The 21965-nt window shown below is 41.8% G+C and overlaps 1 protein-coding gene across 4 annotated transcripts in view; it reads left to right on the forward strand.

Annotated features, from left to right (window-relative positions):
- Positions 1–19515: 19515 nt before the first annotated feature.
- The window catches only part of LOC140734163 (lysozyme g-like), a 34985-nt gene continuing 32535 nt past the window's right edge, over positions 19516–21965 (forward strand). For 2 of the 4 annotated variants that reach the window (XM_073057786.1, XM_073057789.1), the window contains exons 1-2: positions 19516–19590; positions 21648–21755. In XM_073057786.1, coding sequence (XP_072913887.1) covers positions 21749–21755 — 7 coding nt within the window. In that variant the 5' untranslated portion in view covers positions 19516–19590; positions 21648–21748. Of the gene's footprint in view, positions 19591–20151; positions 20335–21647; positions 21756–21965 lie in introns of all 4 variants that reach the window. The other 2 variants (XM_073057787.1, XM_073057788.1) reach the window with 2 other exon arrangements.

Genomic DNA, 21965 nt, shown 5'->3' on the forward strand with positions numbered 1-21965 from the left:
GACAAGAAAGAATGCTCAAAGCTCATAGTTCGAAGTACTGCACATATATGTAAACATATGTAACGCTAAGATTCATTTCATTGTGGCATGCTCAATAAAACTTTGTAATAGCATCAATGAAAGACTGCACCAAATTCAGTGTTCAACCAATGTGCAAAAGACAAAAAAAATGTGGAAATACAAATAGAAAGAAATAATAATCAATAAATAAGCAAGAAAATGAATGTCAGGGTTGGGAGGAACAAAAAGATATGGTCAGGAGAGGCAGAGGGACTCTTACAGGACTGTTTTGAGCCAGTGAGCTGCACAATATTCAGGGATCCATCTTCAAGTCCGATTGAGTACACCACAGTTGTCATCGACTTCATCAAAACCTGTATGGATGCCTTCAAAAACATATTGTACATGCACAAATCAAAAGCCATGGATAAATGAGGAATATCATCATCTGCTGAGGGCTAGATCTGTGGCATTTAAGGCTGGTAATCCAGAGTTATACAAGAAATCCAGATTTGACCCATAGAAGGCCATTTTAAGAGCAATACAAAAAATCAGTTCTGATTGAGGTTAGAGACGGAAATGGATGTATATCAGCTCTGGCAGTGTTTGCTTCCTACAACGTGCAAGATGAGTTCAATGCCTTTTACACACACTCGCATGGCTTCAAGTCCTGAAAGTATTCCTGGTAGGCATTGAAAACTGACTGGCAGGACTGTTCAAGAACATCTTCAATCTCTCACTTGATACAACTATTGTTGGAAGAAGTTCAGATGGTGATGAGGAGGCATACAGGAGTCAGATAGATCAGCTGGTTGAGTGGTGTCACAACAATAACCTTGCACTCAACATCAGTAAGACTAATGAATTGATTGTGGACTTCAGGAAGGAAAAGGAGATGTCGAGGGAACACTCACCAGTCCTCGCTCACTGATCAGCAGTGGAAATAGTGAGCAGTTTCATCTTTCTAGCGTAAACATCTCTGAACATCTATCTCAGTCCAACATATTGATGCAATTACAAAGAATACGTGGCAGGGAATTTGAGAAGACTTGGTGTGTCACCAAAGACGCTCTCAGATTTCTACTGGTATGTTACAGAGAGCATTGCCACACACTCTCATATGGAGGGGCCACTGTGCAGGATCAGAAAAAGCTGCAGGATGTCGTAAACTCAGCCAGCTCCATTATGGGCACTAGCCACATTGAAAGGTGATGCCTCAAAAAGTGGCATTCACTATTAAAAGTCCCCATCATCCAGAACATTACTTCTTCTTATTACTACCATGAAGGGGGAGGTATAGGAGCCTATAGACACACACTCAACACTTCAGGAGCAGCTTCTTCCCTTCTGCCATCAAATTTTTGAATGGACAATGAACCCACGAATGCTATTTCAGTATGCTTTCCCCTCTTATTGCACTACTTATTTAATTATATATATATATATATATTTATAATTTATAGTTTTTATTATTTTGTATTGCAATGTACTGCTGCCTCAAAACAACAAATTTCATGACATGTGCCAGTGAATTAAATCTGATTCTATTGATTTAATCCACAGGAGGAATTCAGGTTCTAGTGCAGCATTTCAAACTAAAACATTCACAATTCCTTTCCTCCACAGATGGTTCTCAACCCACTAAGGTCCTCCAAGAGATTGTTTGTTTCTTCAGATTCCTGCAACTGCAGTCTCTTGTGTCTTCAGGGTCAGAAACTGCTGGAGGAACTTTGTGAGGTAAGTATCATCCATGGAGACAGAGTAATGGTCACCTTTTTCGGAAATAGTCCTGTATTTGGAGATGGTGATTGTGGAGACGTTGTTGCCAATCATTCTGATTTGTCTGCAACAGGGAGCTATTGAGACCTTGGTCTTGGTGCTTTGTGATGAGTTTCAAGGGGGTGATAGCATTGAATGCTAAGCTGTAGTTAATGAAGAGTGTCTTAATGTAATCATCCTTGTTGTTAAGATGTTTTAGAGCTGAGTGAAGAGCCAATGAAATTGCATCTGCTGTTGAACTGTTGTGACGGGAAAATTGGAATGGATCCATGTCACTCTTCAGGCAGAAGTTGATATACTTTATGAGCAACTTCCCAAAGCACTTCATCACAGTGTCTGCAGAAAGACAGATTAGGAGAATGGACAAAGAAGTGGTAGATAGAATACTGTACAGAGAAGAGTATGCTCAAGCACTTTGGTAGAAGGCATAAACGGGTAGATTATTTTCTAAATGGGGAAAAAATTCAGAAATCAGAAGTGCAACAGAGCTTGGCATACCTCATGCAGGATTCTATTATGAGCAACTTTGGGCCCCTTATCTAATGAAGGATGTGCTGGCATTGAAGAGAGTTCAGAGAAGGTTCACAACAATGATTTTGGGAATGAAAGGGTTAACCTATGAGGAGTGTTGAATTGCTTTGGGCCTTTGCTTGCAGGAGTTTCGAAGAATGAGGAGGGATTTCACTGAAATCTATCAAATATTGAAAGGCCTAGATAGTGTGGACATGGAGAGGATGCTTTCGTTGGTGGGGAGGTCTAGCACTAGATGGCACAGCCTCAGAAAAGGACATCCATTTAGAAAAGAGATAAGAAGCAATATACTTAGCCAGTGGGTAATGAATCTGTTTGCATTCATTTCTACAACTAGGTATACCTAAAGTGGAGGTTGATAGATTCTTGATTAGTGAACACACCAAAGGTTATGGGGAGAAGGCAGGAGAATGGGCTTGAGAAGGATAATAATCATCCATGTCAGCACAGATTTGACAGGGGAAATGGCCTAATTCTGCTCCTGTGTGTTGCGGTCTTATGATCAGTGATGTAAGTGCTACTGGATGAGAACAGGTTTGAACTTTGAACTTTGACAGTGTTACCATATGAAACGTCAGCCATTTCTTTCCACCCCCATAGATGCTGCTCAACCTGAAGACTTCCTACAACAGTTCAGGTTTGCTCCGGTTTCCACCCCCTGCACTCTCTGTAAGCCTCCAAGCTGTTTTAGAAATATGCTTTAAACTTCAATTCCACAGCAGCCCCCTTGAGTACAGAGGAAAGTAAAGCAATGTCAAATCTTAAATGAGCACAATGAAAATGTACTGCTGATTGGATGTCACATTTCAAGCTGTTTCGGTTTAATTTTCTATTAAAAGACGTTGAGCACTTAAGTTAATTTTGAATACTAAGCTTCTAAACTACATAACATTAGAAGAGACACTGAAATTCCTGACAGCTGCAATGATAACAAGCCAACTCTGATGTTGATTGCCGTTGGACCATAAATATCAGGCAAATTGTTAGTCTGTGTAACGGGGGATTATTAGTGCACACACACTGCGTCAGCTCTCTGAAGCAAGCAGAAGAGGAGAAAACGAAAATAGAAATTAAAAAAAATACTGCAGATGCTGCAAGTCTGAAACAAAAACAAGATACGGGAACCACACAGCAATTTAGATAACGACTCTGGAAAGAGAAATAGAATTTGGATTGGAGACCTTTAATCAGAAATCGAACTGAGCTAGATGCAGCAGGATAGAATGGAATGGAAGGAAAATGATGTAGTCAGAGGTTTTCTGCAAGGGATTAAAGCAAAATGATTATGGCCTCAGAATCAAGAAATTTCAACAGCGCCTCTATTTCCTCAAGAGGCTAAAACATTCGACATAGCAGACTGCCATGGTAGCGTAGCGGTTAGCGTGACTGCATGATATCATTACTGTAATGTATGGATCCATTCCTTTTAGAGAAATGACTCCCCATTAGCACTACATATTGATCTGTTGTCTATGCATGTGTATTGATATGCCGTCTACACATGCACATTGATTTGTTGTCTATGCATGCGCATTGCTCTCTCATTGTAATGTGTGTATACCAATTAAAGCCATCGCCCACGTGCGTACCTTTATTTAATTGATACGTAGTTGTGCACAGACACAACAAATTGGTGACAAGTACGAATCTGAATGTCAGAAAATATCATTAACTACGTCAACGGCAAGGTAGTTCATGACATTTTCAATGAGAGGAAAGAGTTAAACAGTATGGGGCTAACAAACAGACGGGTGAGTAACAATGCATAGGACACAGTGAAAGATGCAACTAGCAGATTTAAAGTGAAAATAATGTGGCAATAGCTTTTATAGGGAAAGCTGATGAATCTCATAGTGCTAATGAAGGCTGGCAGTCATATATCAAAAGGGTAACGTGGACAACATGGAGGAGCAAAAGACAGTCCTTACACTTCTTAGCTTAATGGGTCCTAGGACATATAATCTCTTTCACAACCTAGTAACTCCTGAAATACCAGCAAGCAAAATGTTCAACAAATTTGTTATAATTTGGCAAAATCACCTGAACCCTAAACCTTTGGTAATAGCTGAGACATGTAGATTTTACAAAAGGAACCAGTAAAAAGATGAAAGCATTTTTGAAGACATTGCAGAATTGTGCAAACTTTTCCAGGACTGTGATTTTAGAGATACATTCTGATGCATTAAGGAACAGGCTTGTATCTAGCATGCATAATCAAAACACTCAGAAGAACCTACTGTCAGAAAGAGACCTAACCTTAGAACAGGCATTGACCATTGACCATCACTAGAGACTGCAGCAATGGATGCAGCAGAACTACAGGAAAGGGGGTCAGAATATGAAGTATACAAAATATCCCTGAATTGTACAAAAAGCCAAAAATGTTATCAATGGGACAAATCCGCCCATGATGCAAATGACTGTTGGTTCAAAGAAAAAAATTGCAGAAAATGTCACGGAGAAGGTCACATAGAGAGAATGTGCAAGTCAACCATAAAGTACAACCGAAGAGAAAAACCACACCGAGTGAAAAGTTTCAGACAAAAATTAAGCAAATGCATAAAGTGACTGAATGTGAAACCAACAACACGAAGTCTGACAAAAGTGGGCTGTCATGCCTAGAACTGCATAGTGCCAAAAAATTGCATGGATCACAATAGATGTTTCTCTTGTAAAACTGAAAATGGAGCTGGATACAGGGTCAGCTTTGTCCATAATTTCAGAGGCTGACTACAACAGGTTGTTTTCAAAGCTACCATTCGAGAAGACCTCAGTGATGCTAAAAACCTACACAGATGAAAATGTATCTCCCAAAGGCAAACTAAAAGTGAATGTGACATTTGGAGGCCAAACACAACAGTCAGAGCTATATGTGTTGAAAAGTGGAGGACCAGCACTTTTCAGACATGAATGGTTGAGAAAAATCCAACTAGACTGGCGCTCAATCAAAGCTCTCAGTGTGACATCAACAGGCAATGGCAGCCCAAATGCAAGCACTAACCACAGATTTTCACAGCTGCTTAATGCTAATTAGAAGGTGTTTGAGAAGGAGATTGGTTTCCAGGAGAAAAAAATTCCTTTTCATGCATTGGAACGGTGTTCATGCGATGACAAATCTAACACCTGCAATGCTGTTCATGAACAGGAATCTGAGATCTCGCATCAACCTCCTGGAACCAGATCTACGGAGGGAAGTGCAGAATAAACAGTTCAGCCAGTTGCCATTGAATCAGCAAAGCGCTTTGAGATAAGACGGGATGTCCTAACGTGTGAATACTGAGAAACCACGTGGACACCTAGTAGGATAGCTTCAAGAACTGGACCACTGATGTACACAGTGGATGTTGGAGGTCAGAGGTGGAGACGTCATGTGGACTGGATACTGGACGCTCAACCGAAGAACACATCTGAGTTGATTGCATCCAACAAGATGCAAACTTACCTCTCAATGACGGTCAGGTCACTGATGGAAATGGCACACCAGAAGCCAAGAACGTTGTCTTAGACGAGACAACTACCAAACTTGAAGTCACTCCACAGTTCTAGAGGCACTACCCTGAAAGAAACAGAGCATCATGCTAAAGACTGAATCTTGAGCATAGTGAAATTAGTTATGGACTGGTATTCTGAAAGCATGTTTATTTGGAATATCATTTATGAAGGGGAAATTGAATGTTTTGTACATATACAGTTTTATGTTGCATTAATCTAAAGGGGGAGGAAGTGTAATGTAGGTGTAATGCCCTAGTTAAGATTTTACTTCTAATGTTGTAGGGTAGTTCATTTAGTGGCTTTCTGTAGAAGAAGTGTGTGCTGCTGGTAGTGTTTGGGTTACCATTAAAGATAAGGGGATGTGATGTTCAGCTTAGAGACGTCAAGTCAGCCAATAAGGATGGTGGAACTGGGAGAAGGTTCTAGAGAAAGCTGGGCGGAGAGGTGTTGTGATGGAAACTGGGGTGGGCCAAGGTCTTTTCGGCGGGAGATGGAGAGAGAAGAATATCAAGAGAACTGATTAATATTTGATCCAGCTGGAAGAGCACGATCCAATGGAGTCCAAGTTGGGAAATTCTGCTGGTGATTGGTGAATAGGAGTTGGTGCATTGAGTAAAAGGACACATCCAGTTTTTGGAAGATCTGAGCTCCAACCTAGTGAATATTTGACTGTTTTAATTATAATGGGCCCTTTTACTGTTTTTTCTTTGTTTTTCTTTCTTCTTTAATACTTTATGATTAAGTTGACATTCATAAATACACCTTTATAATTGCATGCAGTGTACGATCTGTTATTTCTTGCCAATGGATAATTGCATGTGGGCAGTATTTACACAATATTCACTCAGATCAGGGTTGTGGGTGGTTGAAACATCCCAACTTCCTGTTTTGATGAGACCCAAGTCATACCAACTCTAGATGAATGTAGTTTGAGAAATGTGGTTTTCTCAACACTGAGTCCAATGACTGTGGGGGAGAGCCTAACAAACTGTGTTTCTATAGACACCTGGTAAAAAGGGATTTCATATGGATCTATTTCTTTTAGAGCAATGACTTCTCATTAGCACTACATATTTATCTGTTTTCTATGCATGTGTATTGATCTCTCACTCACTTCAATGTGAATACACCAGTTATAGTCATCTCCCACATGCGTGCCTTTATTTAATCGATATGTAGTTGGGTGCAGAAACAACAATTACAGCTCGGGGAGTACTAGACTCCAGAGTTCAATTCCAGCACCATTCTGTAAGGAGTTTCTGTAAGATCTCCCTGTGGAATAGGGCAAGTGAAGTTATCCCCTTTGGTTCAAGAGCCTGATGGTTGAGAGGTAGTAACTGCTCCTGACCCTGGTGTTGTGAGTCCTGAGGCACCTGTACCTTCTTTCTGATGACAGCAGTGAGAAGAAACTACGACTTGGGTGGTAGGGTTCTCTGTATTCCTGCAAAAACGCTCCATGTAGATGTGCTCAGTGGTGGGGAGAATTTTATCCATAATGGACTGGGCCATTATCATTACTTTTTGAAGGATTTTCCATTCCAGGACATTGGTGTTTCCAACCAGGCTTTGATGCAGCCAGTCAATGTACTCTCCACCACACATCTATAAAAGTTTGTCAAAGTTTTAGATGTCTTGCAAACTCTTAAGAAAATAGGGATACTGCTATGCTTTCTCTGTAATTGCACTTATGTGCTGGGCACAGGACTGGACCCCTGCAATGATAATACCAAGGAATTTAAAGTTACTGATCTTCTCCACCTCTAATACCCCATTGTGGACTGGCTCATGGACCTCTGGGTTCCTCTTCCAGATGTCAATTATCTGCTGACATTGAGTAAAGCACAGTGATGATTTGCTGGCAGCAAACACAAAAAGTGTTACTCACATTTTTTCTCAAAGTTGATCGCTGTAATCAATAGCTTGTAATTTCCCTTTTGGAGTTGAGCTTTGGAACCAACTGTACAACCTGGCATTTTTGTGGCGCGAACAGAACACTTGAAGGTGTAGGACAGTTGAATCATGGCATGTGTCGATGTGATGGGGCCCGGGCCTGAGATAGGGAACAAGCCGATGATTGACCGATTTAACCGCCAGGTCTGAACCAGGGCAGTGGGTTCTGGGCCTGAGAACGTATCAGAGCGATGGGGCTCAGGTCTGAGAGTGAAAAATGAACTGCTGCTTGGTCAATTTAAGCACCCGGACAGGTTGAAAAGGTCAAGGTGCTGGGGTAGAGGCAGGCAACAAGCCCATGTTCAGCTCTCTGCTCCATGAAGTTTACTCATTTCTGCCATGAAGTGACAGCTCCTGGACCAGCTGGGGTGATGACTGGCTTTGTGGCTGTGGATTCACTTTCGTGAACTCCAGTCCTGGATGTTATTTGCTACCTTTTATTGTTTGCATGATTTGGTATTTGTTCTGCACAAATGGGTTCTATTGGGTTTCTTTGTTTTGTGACTGACTGTAAGTAGACAAATCTCAAGTTTGCATATAATATATATACTTTGAACTTTGAATTTTTTGAACTTTGTTGATTTAGCACCACTCAGTCAGATTTGCAATCTCCCTCCTACATGCTGATTCGTCATCACCGTTGTTTTCAGCCTATGACATCAGCAAGCTTGAATATTGCATTGGAGCTATGTTTAGGCACACAGTCATTACTGTAAATCTGGTAGAGTGGGAGGGGTGGGGCTAGCACACAGCCTTGTGGTGCACCTGAGCTGGTGAAGACTGTGGAGGAGATGTTGTTGCCAATCCCAACTGGCTGGGGTCCGCAAGCGAGGAAATCAAGGATCCAATTACACAAAAAAAGTATTGAAGCCAAGGTCTTGAAGCTTATTCATTAGTTTTGAGGTGATGATAGTATTGAATACCGAACTGCAGTCAATAATGAGCATCCTGATGTACATTGAGTCAGCGGAAGGAAAGCAAATGCAATATTAGCTTTCATTTTGAGAGGACCAGAATATAAAGGCAAGGAAATAAGCATGTAATGCTGAAACTTTGTAAGCCATTGGCCAGAATATACTTGGGGTATTGGGCCTAATCTATCACCCTATCCACCTACATGACCACTTTAGTGAGCTGTGAATTTGACGTTAGAAGGAATGGGGTCCAATGAGGAATGCAACAGGGATGCAACAGATAGAAGGAGATGAGTTATTAACTTCAAACTTTCTGCATTATCACTCAAAGAGTTGAACTGCGTGTGCATGTAACGAGAGCTGTATAACTCATCTCCTTCTACCTTAGGCCACGAACTTATCAATCACCCCTGCTGTGGACGCTCTCTGGAGGTCCAAGATCCGTATGCTCCACGACCGCTGGACTAAGTGTGTAAATGGAGGAGGGAACTATGTTGAAAAATAAATGTGCTAGGTTTTCTAAAATTGACTCCTTCTACCTTTGGCCGTGAACTTATCAATCACCCATTGTACTTTGAATCCTTTGAATAATGGATATTGCATCCTAGCTGTCTATGTATACTCAAGCCAGGGCAACACGAAATGGAGATCTAGCTATTGCCCATGTGCCAGGCTCCCCCTCACCACGCAGCTGAAAAATCCAACGGAACAGTCTGAGCAACATAAGCCTGTTTGATGTTTCAACACTTCCTTATTTTCTCTAACATGAGAGAATCTGCAGACGCTGGAAATCCAAGCAACGCACTCAAAATGCTGGACGAACTCAGCAGGCCAGGCAGCGTCTATGGAAAAAAGTAGAGTCAATGTTTCAGGCCAAAGGGTCTCAGCCTGAAATGTTGATTGTACTTTTTTCCCAGAGATGCTGCCTGGCCTGCTGAGTTCCTCCAGCATTTTGTGTGTGTTCCTTATTTTCCCTTCCACTTATCAATGATCTGGTCCTTTGTCTTGTAATTACTGCAGTTTATTTCCTAAGTAACCTTCATACAGACTAGTCGTCTCATTCCGAGTACAATTATAAGCAGGGAACAGGGGTTTCACGCCAGCGACTTTTATCTTTCGTCTCCAGGGTTCCTAACATATTTAAGAGGGTCCTGTTAAACCTCTTGACAGGGCTTTCTCTGGGATATGGTGTAGTTCTGACTTTCTGAATTCCAGACATCTAAAACAATTCTTTAATCAAGTGGGATTCAAAGTCAGGCCCTCTATCATTGTGTAGGTACTCGGGATAACCAAAATGTGAGATGAAATGCTCCCATAAGCACTTCACAACTGTCTTGGCTTTTTGGTTAGGTGTAGGAACAGCCAAAGTGTATTTAGTGTCATGATCAATTATCACTAACACATCATTTGATCAGGTTCTAATGTATGAAAGTCTGGTTTGCATTGACTTCCTTTCATTAGAACCCAATCAAAATCCATGCAGACCAGTTTCAAGGGTTCAGTAATCACAATGTTCACTAACGGAGCAGCTTTCTCAGGCAAGGCCTTTCTTCTTGCTCATCAACCACGTTTTAATCTTGTGTTCCAGTTCAGCAGCCATCCTGGGCCAACAGAATCAGCTTCTGACTGAATCCAGGGTGTGATCAATACCCTTGTGACCAAAGTCATTGTGAAGACTCTTTAGTACTTCAGATTGAAACTTTTCAGGTAAAACAAGCTGGTATCTTGTATTATTTGTGGTTAATCTTTTCTTGTAGAGAATTCTGTCTTTTAGCTCTAGACAGTCCCATTCTCTGAGAAGGTAGGGTAGTCTGGGGATTGTATTTCTCACTGAAGGGGATGGTTGTTCTTCAGTTTACAGCTGCTTGATGACTTACCTTATACAAGGATCTGCTAACTGGGAGTCTATAATCTCAGCATCAGAGAGCTGAGAAATGACTGGTAATCCCCAACACTGATCTTCTTTAGCATAACTGTCAGGTATAGCACCTGAATACGTCATAAAGGATCGAGCATATGCAAAGGCAACATCCGTAGCAGGTTCTGTTTGTTGGATATGTTGACTCTCACATACAGCTTACACAATGGTAGTAATGACTTTCAATAAACTTCAAGATGCATTCCCGCTCTTCCTGGGACTTCATTTCACTGAGCAAATCTTGGAGCTTTTGAGACATGCTTTGCCAACATCAGACCCCGTTTGTCCAACAACAGGAACCGCATCTGGTTTAAAATGACGTGACTCACACTCGTTCCGTCTCTTTTCAAGCTGTCTTCTTTTTTTCTCCTACGAATGTCGGATTGAGTTCACAACAGCAAGAGCTGGCTTTGTGCCAATTTTCACAGCATTTAAAACAGTATCAAAATTTTGGTTTTACACTTGGCCGTTAGTGGTTGTGGATTCTTGTTTATCCTTTGTGTCCGCCTTTCCTTTTGATGGCAAATCACTTGCTAACTTAGAGCTCATTTTTACTTTCTGCTGTTTCATAGCTTGTAGAGTAGCTAGTTGACTACTAGCGATCCACTTATTCCTTTGAGAAGTAACTCAAATTAATTGTGCTACATTATCTTCTTTACAGGCACCTGCAGTCTGAAATTGTATAACAGCATGTTGTTTGACTGTTCCTACATGCTGCTTGGATGAGCTCAATCGCTCAGTTGGATGTCGCTAACTCATAGCCTCTGAGGAAAGGCACCGCTACAACTTGCAACCTGGCCATCTCTGAGGCTGAGGTACACAGATGTTTCCAACGAGTGGACAGCGCAAGGCTGCAGAACCAGACAGCATCCCGGGGTGAATACTCAGGATGTGCATGGCACACTGGCAGGTGTGTTTACAGACATTTTTAATCTCTCCCTCTCCCAGTGTAGAGTGCCCTCCTGCTTCAAAGCATCCACCATTGTTCCTGTACCAGAAAAGACCAAGGTAACATGCCTAAATTACTGGTGTCTTGTCACACTCGCCTCAATAATAAGCAAATGATTTGAGAGGTTGGTCAAGGATAACATCTGCAGCTTGCTACCACCCAAAATGGAACCCCTACAATTCACCTGCTGACACAACCAATCGACAGATGACACAATTGAGGGCATCCTGACTGGCTGCATCACTGCCTGGTATGGAAACTGTACCTCCCATAGAGGCTAGAGGTAACAAAAGAAATTGATGAGGGTAGGGCAGTGGATGTGGTCTACATGGACTCCAGCAAGGCACTTGACAAGGTTCCTCATGAGAGACTCATCCAGAAAGTCATGAGGCATGGGATAAGTGGAACCTTGGCTGTTTGGATAAAAATTTGGCTTAAAGGAAGAAAGCAGAGGGTAGTTGTGGAAGGAAAGTATTGTGCCTGGAGGTCGGTGACTAGTGGAGTGCCGCAGGGATCTGTCCTGGGACCCCTGCTATTTGTGATTTTTATAAATGACCTGAATGTAGAGGCAGAAGGATGAGTGAGAAAGTTTGGGGATGACACAAAGATTGGAGGAGTTGTGTATGAAGCTGTAGGTTGTCGAAGGTTACAAGAGGATATAGACAGGCTGCAGAGTTGGACAGAAAAATGGCAGATGGAGTTCAATCCAGACAAGTGTGAGGTGATGCATTTTGGAAGGGCAAACCAGAAGACTGAGTACAGGATTAATGGTCAGTTACTTAAGAGTGTGGATGAACAAAGGGACCTTGGGGTTCAAATCCATACATCCCTCAAGGTCGCTGCACAGGTTAATAGGGTAGTTAAGAAGGCCTATGCGTTGCTAGGCTTCATTAACAAGGGGATTGAGTTCAAGAGTAGAGAGGTCATGTTGCAACTCTACAAATCTCTGGTGAGACCGCACTTAGAGTATTGTGTTCAATTCTGGTCACCTCATTATAGGAAGGATGTGGAAGCTATGGCGAGGGTGCAGAGGAGACTTACCAGGATGTTGCCTGGTTTGGAGAACAAGTCAATTCAATTCTTCATGTGTGCGGTTCTAGCAACATGCTTGTCTTACTCAGTGTGTAGGAATGTCAATAGTTTGATAAACAATGGTGGGTTTAGTTTTTTCCGTTCCAGTTGCAGCTCTAACACTGGGGAGTGGTCCCAACATCCCCTACAAAACTGCTTTAAGAGATGCTTGTTAGCGTCAGTTTTGGCAACTCCACTTCACTTTACAGTCAGTGTCAACGCTACTTGTAGCTGCTGTAGGTAAGCAGGCGGTTTTTTACCCATGTTCTGTCCTGCGTTCGTGAATTTGACAAATAATTCATCACTATCTTCCATGGTGGCAATAGCTGAATCTAGGAGTTGTACATAAATAGCAGGTGAAGCTCCAGGGCTTAGTAACTTGATAATGTCAGAAACTGGTGGAAGAATACTTCACATACTTTCTATGTTCTATGAAGATCAGACACATTTAGGTCTTGCAAGAGAAATTCAACACTGCCATGTCAAGCCTCATAATCCGTTTCATTAGGTAAACGAGGGGTTCTACCAAAAGAGGTTTGGAGGTAAGCCTGAGTGGTGTCTTTTCCAACTTTCTGAGTGTAAACACCAGCTAAAGTAACTGCATGGTAGGAAACTTTTTGCTCTGTTGAATGTCCAGTAGCAAGGGCGAGAGAGTTTGTACTGCAGTGCCAAAATTGTACTATGAAGATTCTGCACCAGGGTCAGTTAGAGGAATAACTGGCAAGTGAACCATATTATTTTAGAAAGTCTAGTATCTCCTCAGCTTTTTCTGTTCCTGTTATGCCACTGACTAAAACAGCATTTTGCATTTTGACACCCTTTTCCTCTAGGACTTCCATTTTCTTTCACTGTATATCTTAATTGAACAAATGAGTTTGAACAAAAATAATCTTTCAGTGCTTTGTATACTAAACAGTGTGTTACTAGCTGTCTAATACACTGCCTCCTGGCTGGCTCCCCAAGTTTTACCTAACTCCTGTGCAATAGTTGTCTTATCTCGTGTTACTGGTCACCTCACTCTAAAAGAGAAAATCAAATTATATTATACTACACCAGGTGCTAGTAGGCCATCAGAAGCTCTAGGGAGTAGTTGGAGGCAGTAAATAGAAAACACACACTTCTGGAGGTAAGTTTGTTTATAAGAAAAGCAATATATGCAAAATATTTCATGATTAAGAAAACTTCAAAACTCCAAAATTCTGTTTAGGTCCCAAATATCAGATATCGAACAAAAACCAAATTCCTTTTAGTTAGAATCTGTGAGATTCATTAGAATAACCATTATTACTCCAATTTCTCTAACTAATTAGATCTAGTGTTATTCCCTATTTAAAGGTTTACAGACTAACTTTTCCTTTTTATTTATCCCTAGATAGTTAGAAAGCTAATTGAATTCCTATTCTTAAGTATTATGGTTAGTTTCAACTTCAGTCAGCATGTCTACAAATTCAAATTCAACCCCCCCAAAAAACAGCTTAATTCCTTTCACAACAATTCTCCAATCTCACAACTTTTAAACAAAGTAAATCTCATTCAGTAACTTAGCAAAGTCTTTGCAAAAATCATCAGTTCTTGCAGAAAATCAGATTCAAATCCTTTAAATGAAAATAAACTTGTACATTCAACCATATTAAATCCTCCCTGTCATTAAGCATTAAGTTCTTTGATCTTGGGTAGCTCGCCCATTTTGTTTCTTGTTTCATTCTGTTGCAATGAGCAACTGAAGTGAACCCAAGTGCAGGAAACAAGCATGGAGATTGAGTTGGGACTCTCACGTTTATTTGAACGTTGCATGGCAAACAGGAGGGATCCTGACATGGAGCCTTGACACGGAACTTCATAGGTAAACCTAGAAACTGGAGCAAAAACTTAGGACAAATGGTTCTAAGTGGTTGGGAATCGTGGTTATCACACAGGAAAAGAGCAATGAACTGGCAACTAGTGGATGTGATGTTGGGGTTCTTATACTGAGTTCTTGATGGAAACCAAATCAAACCATTATCCCAAACAGCTGTAGCCCACGCTAAGGCACTTCCCCGCAACAACCACATGATATAAGCTACCTTTGACTTGTCCATGGAGTACGTGGATGATTGTTGATCGAACACCAAGGAGCATTGCAGAAGGAAGGCCCGGCACTTCCCCAAATCCCCAGCGTAGAGTTCAGGTTCGAGTACATGTGGCTCTCTTGGCGGGGTTGTTGCTGACTTGTAGGGGGCTGCCACTACAGAATGTCTGGACTGGTTTGACAGAGTTCCAGGAGAGGATGGGGTAAGGTTAGTGGATACACAGTCCACCTGGTCACCGAGCTTCATTATGTTAGCAGACATGAAATGGAGGTTGTCCACGACATCCCAGAGAAGTTGATCGTGCAGACCCAGTAGGGAGCTCTGGCTGGCAAGGGCTTGTTGCAGGGTCTTCATGTCCACTGGGTCCATAGTGGCCAGTTCGTTCTGTTGCAATGAGCAACTGAAGCAAAACCAAGTGCAGGACACAGGCTTGGAGATTGAGTTAAGATTCTTATGCGAACTTGAACATTGCACAGCAAACAGGCGGGATCTTGACACAGAGCCTTGACACAGAACTTCATAGGTAAACCTAGCAACTGGAGTAAAACTTAGAACAAACAGCTCTAAGCGGTCAGAAATCGTAGGTATCATACAGGAAAAGACCAACGAACTGGTGACTAGTGGTTGTGATGTCAGGGTTCTTATACTGAGTTCTTGATGGAAGCCAGGTGTACCATCATCAAAGAGAATTAGAAGCATTTAGGAAATTAACGATCAGGACCATGGCATAATCAAAGAAAATTAGAAGCAAGCTAGGGAATAAACAATCAGGACCATAACAGTTGGATGAAATAGTCGATCATCCATGGAAAGTCCATTCACAAACTTATACAAAGGAAAACCTGACCCTTGGTATGATTTAACAGAACTAATTCCCGGTTACATAGTAGAGATCTTGGACACTGGTCACTGCCGATATTATCTTGTTATAGCGGCTGCTTGTTATAGACATAGCTTCAATAGATCTTTTATTGCTATCATTTTTTTCCTCGAGAGGTTTCACCCTGAGGTTTTAAGGTAAGTAGGTTAGAGATATTCTCCACTAATTCCACTTTTAACAGTTTATATCTTTAGATTCTAACAGTTTGCCGTGTTCTCTCATTTTGCTGCTCCTGATCAGCAATACCTCATACTCGCATAGCCTTTTTTCCCCAAGTTCTCTTTTTTTTTTAGGTAAACCTCATTTTCATCCCTCCACAGGTGGAGCTTTCTAACATTACATATCTTGGGTTTAATTAACCTGGGTTTCATTTGCCATTGCCTTCTTCTGGGCAGTGTCTTTACAAGATGGGTAATCCCACCATTATCAATACCCTTCAGAGATTGTCTGCCTGGCATCACTGGGATAACCAGGGTGTGATCTGCACCAGCTGCTTATACGACCATCTGCCACCTGCTCCCATGGCTTCACGTGTCCCTGATCGGAGGGAGGGTGGCTAAGCAGGTGCTACACCTTGCCGAAGGGTGACCTGCAGGCTAGTGGAGGGAAGGAGCAACTTACACCTCCTTTGGTGGAGATGTATCTCCACTGAGGGCCATGGATCATATGCAGATAGAAGACATCCGTTTAGCATAGTCTTTGTAGGCTGAATTGCCTGATCCTGTGTTGTTCCTGTGTAAAATTTGGTAACGTTAAATTCTGCTTCTGATCTGAATTATGGAAGCAGAGATCAGTGTGCTTACAGGACTGCATATAACAAAGGGTTAATTTTTCTTGGCAATGCAAGTCCTTAGTAAGCACTCTCCTACTAGAACTTTGAAACAGAAGATAATATAAGCCACATCTTTGTTAAGTGCAGCAGTTAAGATTCAACTTACTGGAAATCCATTTTCAGTTTCACTTTACTGTTTTCACTTTGTGGATTTTCTATCAGCTATTACATGCCAGTAAATTCCTGATATCTGTTTATTCAGTCACAATTTCGAAGACAAGTGGAACATTTTGTTTTGTGGCAGCTGTATAGCCAAAGAGATAAAATTACTATAAATAACACAAAACTTAAACAGTTCATTAAGACCATAAGATATAGCAGCAGAATTATGCTAATTATAGACCAGTGAGATTTGCGTCTGTGGTGGGAAAGCTGTTGGAAAAGATTCTTAGAGATAGAATCTATGGGCATTTAGAGAATCATGGTCTGATCAGGGACAGTCAGCATCGCTCTGTGAAAGGCAGATCGTGTCTAACAAGCCTGATAGAGTTCTTTGAGGAAGTGACCAGGCATATAGATGAGGGTAATGCAGTCGATGTGATCTACATGGATTTTAGTAAGAAAGTCAGAAGGCATGGGATCCAGGGAAGTTTGGCCAGGTGGATTCAGAATTGGTTTGCCTGCAGAAAGCAGAGGGTCATGGTGGAGGGAGTACATTCGGATTGGAGGGTTGTGACTAGTGGTGTCCCACAAGGATCGGTTCTGGGACCTCTACTTTTCGTGAATTTTATTAATGACCTGGATGTGGGGGTAGAAGGGTGGGTTAGCAAGTTTGCAGAGGACACAAAGGTTGGTGGTGTTGTGGATAGTGTAGAGGATTGTCGAAGATTGCAGAGAAACATTGATAGGATGCAGAAGTGGGCTGAGAAGTGGCAGATAGAGTTCAATGCAGAGGAATGTGAGGTGGTACACTTTGGAAGGACAAACTCTAAGGCAGAATACAAAGTAAATGGCAGGATACTTGGTAATGTGAAGGAGCAGAAGAATTTGGGGGCACAGTCCACAGATCCCTGAAAGTTGCCTCACAGGTAGATAGAGTAGTTAAGAAAGCTTATGGGGTGTTAGATTTCATAAGACGAGGGATAGAGTTTAAGAGTTGCAAGGTAATGATGCAGCTCTATAAAACTTTGGTTAGGCCACACTTGGAGTACTGTGTCCAGCTCTGGTCGCCTCACTGTAGGAAGGATGTGGAAGCATTGGAAAGGGTACAGAGGAGATTTACCGGGATGCTGCCTGGTTTAGAGAGTATGGATTATGATCAGAGATTAAGGGAACTAGGGCTTTACTCTTTGGAGAGAAGGAGGATGAGAGGAGACATGATAGAGTTGTACAAGATATTAAGAGGAATTGATAGAGCGGACAGCCAGCGCCTCTTCCCCAGGGCGCCACTGCTCAATACAAGAAGACACGGCTTTAAAGTAAGAGGTGGGAAGTTCAAGAGGGATATTAGAGGAAGTTTTTTTACTCAGAGGATGGTTGGAGGCAGATACACTAGTGAAATTTAAGAGACTACTAGACAGGTATATGGAGGAATTTAAGGTGGGGGTTATATAGGAGGCAGGGTTTAAGGGTCGGCACAACATTGTGGGCCAAAGGGCCTGTACTGTGCTGTACTATTCTATGTTCTATTTGGCCCATCAGGTCTGCTCCACCATTCCATCATGGTTGATTTATGATCCCTCTCAACCCAAATCTCTTGGCTTCTCCCTGTAACCTTTGATGCCTCCACTTTAAGTAAACCCAATGGCTTGACGTCCGCAGCTGTCTGTTGCAATGAATTCCATAGATTCACCACCCTGGCTAAAACTTCTCCTTCAAACAAAGAAAAGACAATGATCAAGCAAGCCTTAGTCATTTTATACTAAAAACATGCACAAACTAGAAATATGACAATACGGGCCATGATAACAAAGAGCCTATAAAATAACCCAATTCAAGTGGCATGACACATGCTGGAGAAAAACAAAGAAGCTTCCAGAAAACACAGAATCAGCTGAACTGTCTGGCATCCGTTAGTCTCGTGAGACTTCTCCAGGGTGCAGGCCTGGGAAAGGTTGTATGGAAGACCGGCAGTTGCCCAAGCAGCAAGTCTCCCCTCTCCACGCCACCGATGTTGTCCAAGGGAAGGGCAAGGGCCGATACAGCTTGGCACCAGTGTCGTCTCAGGAGTTGCCAGAACGAGGTTGAAGGCAACGTCGGACTGCCTTAACCATATAACCATATAACAATCACAGCACGGAAACAGGCCATTCCGGCCCTCCTAGTCCGTGCCGAACTCTTAATCTCACCTAGTCCCACCTACCCGCACTCAGCCCATAACCCTCCACTCCTTTCCTATCCATATACCTATCCAATTTTACCTTAAATGACACAACTGAACTGGCCTCTACTACTTCTACAGGAAGCTCATTCCACACAGCTATCACTCTCTGAGTAAAGAAATACCCCCTCGTGTTTCCCTTAAACTTTTGCCCCCTAACTCTCAAATCATGTCCTCTCGTTTGAATCTCCCCTACTCTCAATGGAAACAGCCTATTCACGTCAACTCTATCTATCCCTCTCAACATTTTAAATACCTCGATCAAATCCCCCCTCAACCTTCTACGCTCCAATGAATAGAGACCTAACTTGTTCAACCTTTCTCTGTAACTTAAGTGCTGAAACCCTGGTAACATCCTAGTAAATCGTCTCTGCACTCTCTCTAATTTATTGATATCTTTCCTATAATTCGGTGACCAGAACTGTACACAATAATTCGGTGACCAGAACTGTACACAGTCCTTAGGGACTCCAGCTCCGGATTTGTCCTCAGCTTTTACTCCCTAAGCCTTTCACATGAGTGGGTATGGTTGCAAGGTAGCGGAGGTTTGAGATCAGAGCTTTCCCTGTATTAAATAGACTGCCTTCCCAGCCTGACGAGCTCCATCTACCCAAAATCATCTGAACTACAATTATCAGAAAATGCACTAAACTATTGCTTTCACTTTACAGTAACAAGCCTTCCTTTCCCATTCTTAATCTTTAAACCTTTACCAAGAGTTTTGAAATGTAAGCAGCTGAGGGTGTATTTCTGATTGGCTAATTGCACAGTACATCAGCCAATAAAAGCAAGGCAGGGCAGCCTGTTTGCAATTGTGTTTGAGTGTGACTAGTAGATGTTGGGAGTTTGGCTTGCAAGGCTTTAACTCAAGGGGCAGAGGTACAGGTAAGATTATTTGGTCTTTTCTAACTTTAGAATGTAGGATGGGCTGCTGAAGGAAACAGTGGAAGCAAATATGATAGTGGTGTTTAAGAGGCTGTCAGATGCATGAGTCTGATTATAGGAAGAGGATTGCATATACAGGCAGAAGAGAGTTGGTTTATTTTAGTGTTGTTCAGAGCAGATATTGTGAACTTTCTGGTTCTGTACTGTTCTATAATTAACTTTACTCTTTGGGTGGTGTTGTGTTTGGAGTGCCTGTGATCACCAATTGGAATGTGATTCTAGCTGTGTTTGTAAGGAGTTAGTACATTCCCCCTGTAATTGGCTTTCCACCAGATACTCTAGCTTCTTCCACATTCCAAAGGGGGGTGTGGGTGTGTGTGTGTTAGATTGACTGAGTTGGTTCTGGAAACAGTGAGACTATCCTCAGCTCTAATGCAAATAATATACACTTTGGGGTATGTTTTGATAATTCAATGTACATATGATAAATAAAGCTAGCCTTTAAGAGATCTTTAGTGCAGTGGAAATGGCAGTAAAGACAATGGTGTGCTGTTCCTGCAGGATGTGGAAGATCAGGGGAACTCCCAGTGCCCATGGTCTGTGGCACTGTAACCAGTTTGAGGATCAGCAGCGAAGGGTGGGGCCACAGTGGCGGGGGCCCTGGGTAAACTGTGAGGAGGCATTTCCTGCTGCTGCAACGCTGACAGGATGACTGAATTTTTGTAAATCATCTCACAGCTGAGGGTGAGTAGCTAGAGGCTGTAGTGTCTTTCTTTGTAACTGCTGTTGGGCATCTTGTTTTGCATAGATGAGTTGGGCTGAAGGTTCTTTCTCCTGGCTCCATGATAGACCAGGCTGCTTAGTTGGGATTTGTGCTCTAGAACACCCAAATGCCTTTGAACTGTATTCCTTTTTCAGAACAGAGAATAAGAAACAACTCTATCATCACTCAGAATGAGGGCCGTCACAAAGTGAAAAAGTGTATTCCTGCAGAGTCATAGACTACTACAGCACAAAATCAGATTCTTCAGCCCATCTAGTCTGTGCTGAACTATTATCTGCCTAGTCCTATTGACCTGCACCTGGACCATAGCTCCTCATATGAGGCCCATCTATCTACTTATCCAAACTTCTCTTAAATGTTGAAATCAAACCCACATCCAACACTTCTGCTGGCAGTTTTTTCCTCATTCTCATTGCCCTCTGAGTGAAGATGTTTCCTCTCATGTTCCCCTAAATATTTAACCTTTCACCCTTAAGCCCTGGCTTTTAGTTCTAGTCTCGCTCAACCTCAGTGGAAAAGTCTGCTTGCATTTACACTATAATCTTTTTTAATACCTCTAGCTGAGTAGGCTACGGTCAATTATGGATAACTCTGAACATCCTCTACATAGCACCATCCAGAGACAGAGAAGCAGTTTCAGCGACAGGTTACTATCGATGCAATGCTCCTCAGACAGGATGAAGAGGTCAATACTCCCCAATGCCATTAGGCTTTACAATTCTACCGCCAGGACTTAAGAACTTTTTAAAAGCTATTATTAATGCTTTTTGAGATAGTGATTTAGATGCATATCATATTTTTTACTGAGTTAAGTATTGTATGTAATTAGTTTTGCTACAACAAGTGTATGGGACATTGGAAAAAAAGTTGAATTTCCCCATGGGGATGAATAAAGTATCTATCTATCTATCGATCTAAATCTCACCTCAATCTTCTATGTTCTAGGGAATAAAGTCCTAGCCCATTCATCCTTTCCTATAGCTTAGGCCCTTGAGCTGACAGCATGTAAAATTTTCTCTGTACTCTTTCAATTTTCCATATTATAGAACTGATATTTTCTCCAGAGTAGTTAGTTATTAACTAAAAAAATTAAAATGTAGTATCTGCAAGGTCACTGGATCAGAAGCTGTTCATTGCAAACCTTTGAAAGTACTAAAGAGGATGGTTACCAACATTTGACGAAATGGGCTTATCAAAGTTTTACATTTGGCAGCAGAGATAATTTTATTATCACGTATATAACTTGTTACCATGTTCTTGTCATTTATATTAGATATAATTACCCCACGCATCTGTGTGAGCTCGTAAAGGCGTCGTCATCCTACATTTTATCAGAACTCCATTCAACCTTCTGTAGCTACCAGCAACAACACTATGTCAAGTAAGCTTCTATTTCTATGATTTTTTTTTTGTTTTTATTTTGAGTTGCAGCATAGAACAGGCCTATTTGGCTGAACTGCACAACAACCCACCTACTTAACCCTAGTCTAATCACATGACAATTTACAATGAATAATTAACCTACTAACAGGTACATCTTGGATTATGGGAGGAAACAGGGGCAGCCAGAGGAAGCCCACGTGCTTATGGA

Source organism: Hemitrygon akajei, chromosome 10, assembly GCF_048418815.1.
Source record: "Hemitrygon akajei chromosome 10, sHemAka1.3, whole genome shotgun sequence".
NCBI classification, from domain to species: domain Eukaryota; kingdom Metazoa; phylum Chordata; class Chondrichthyes; order Myliobatiformes; family Dasyatidae; genus Hemitrygon; species Hemitrygon akajei.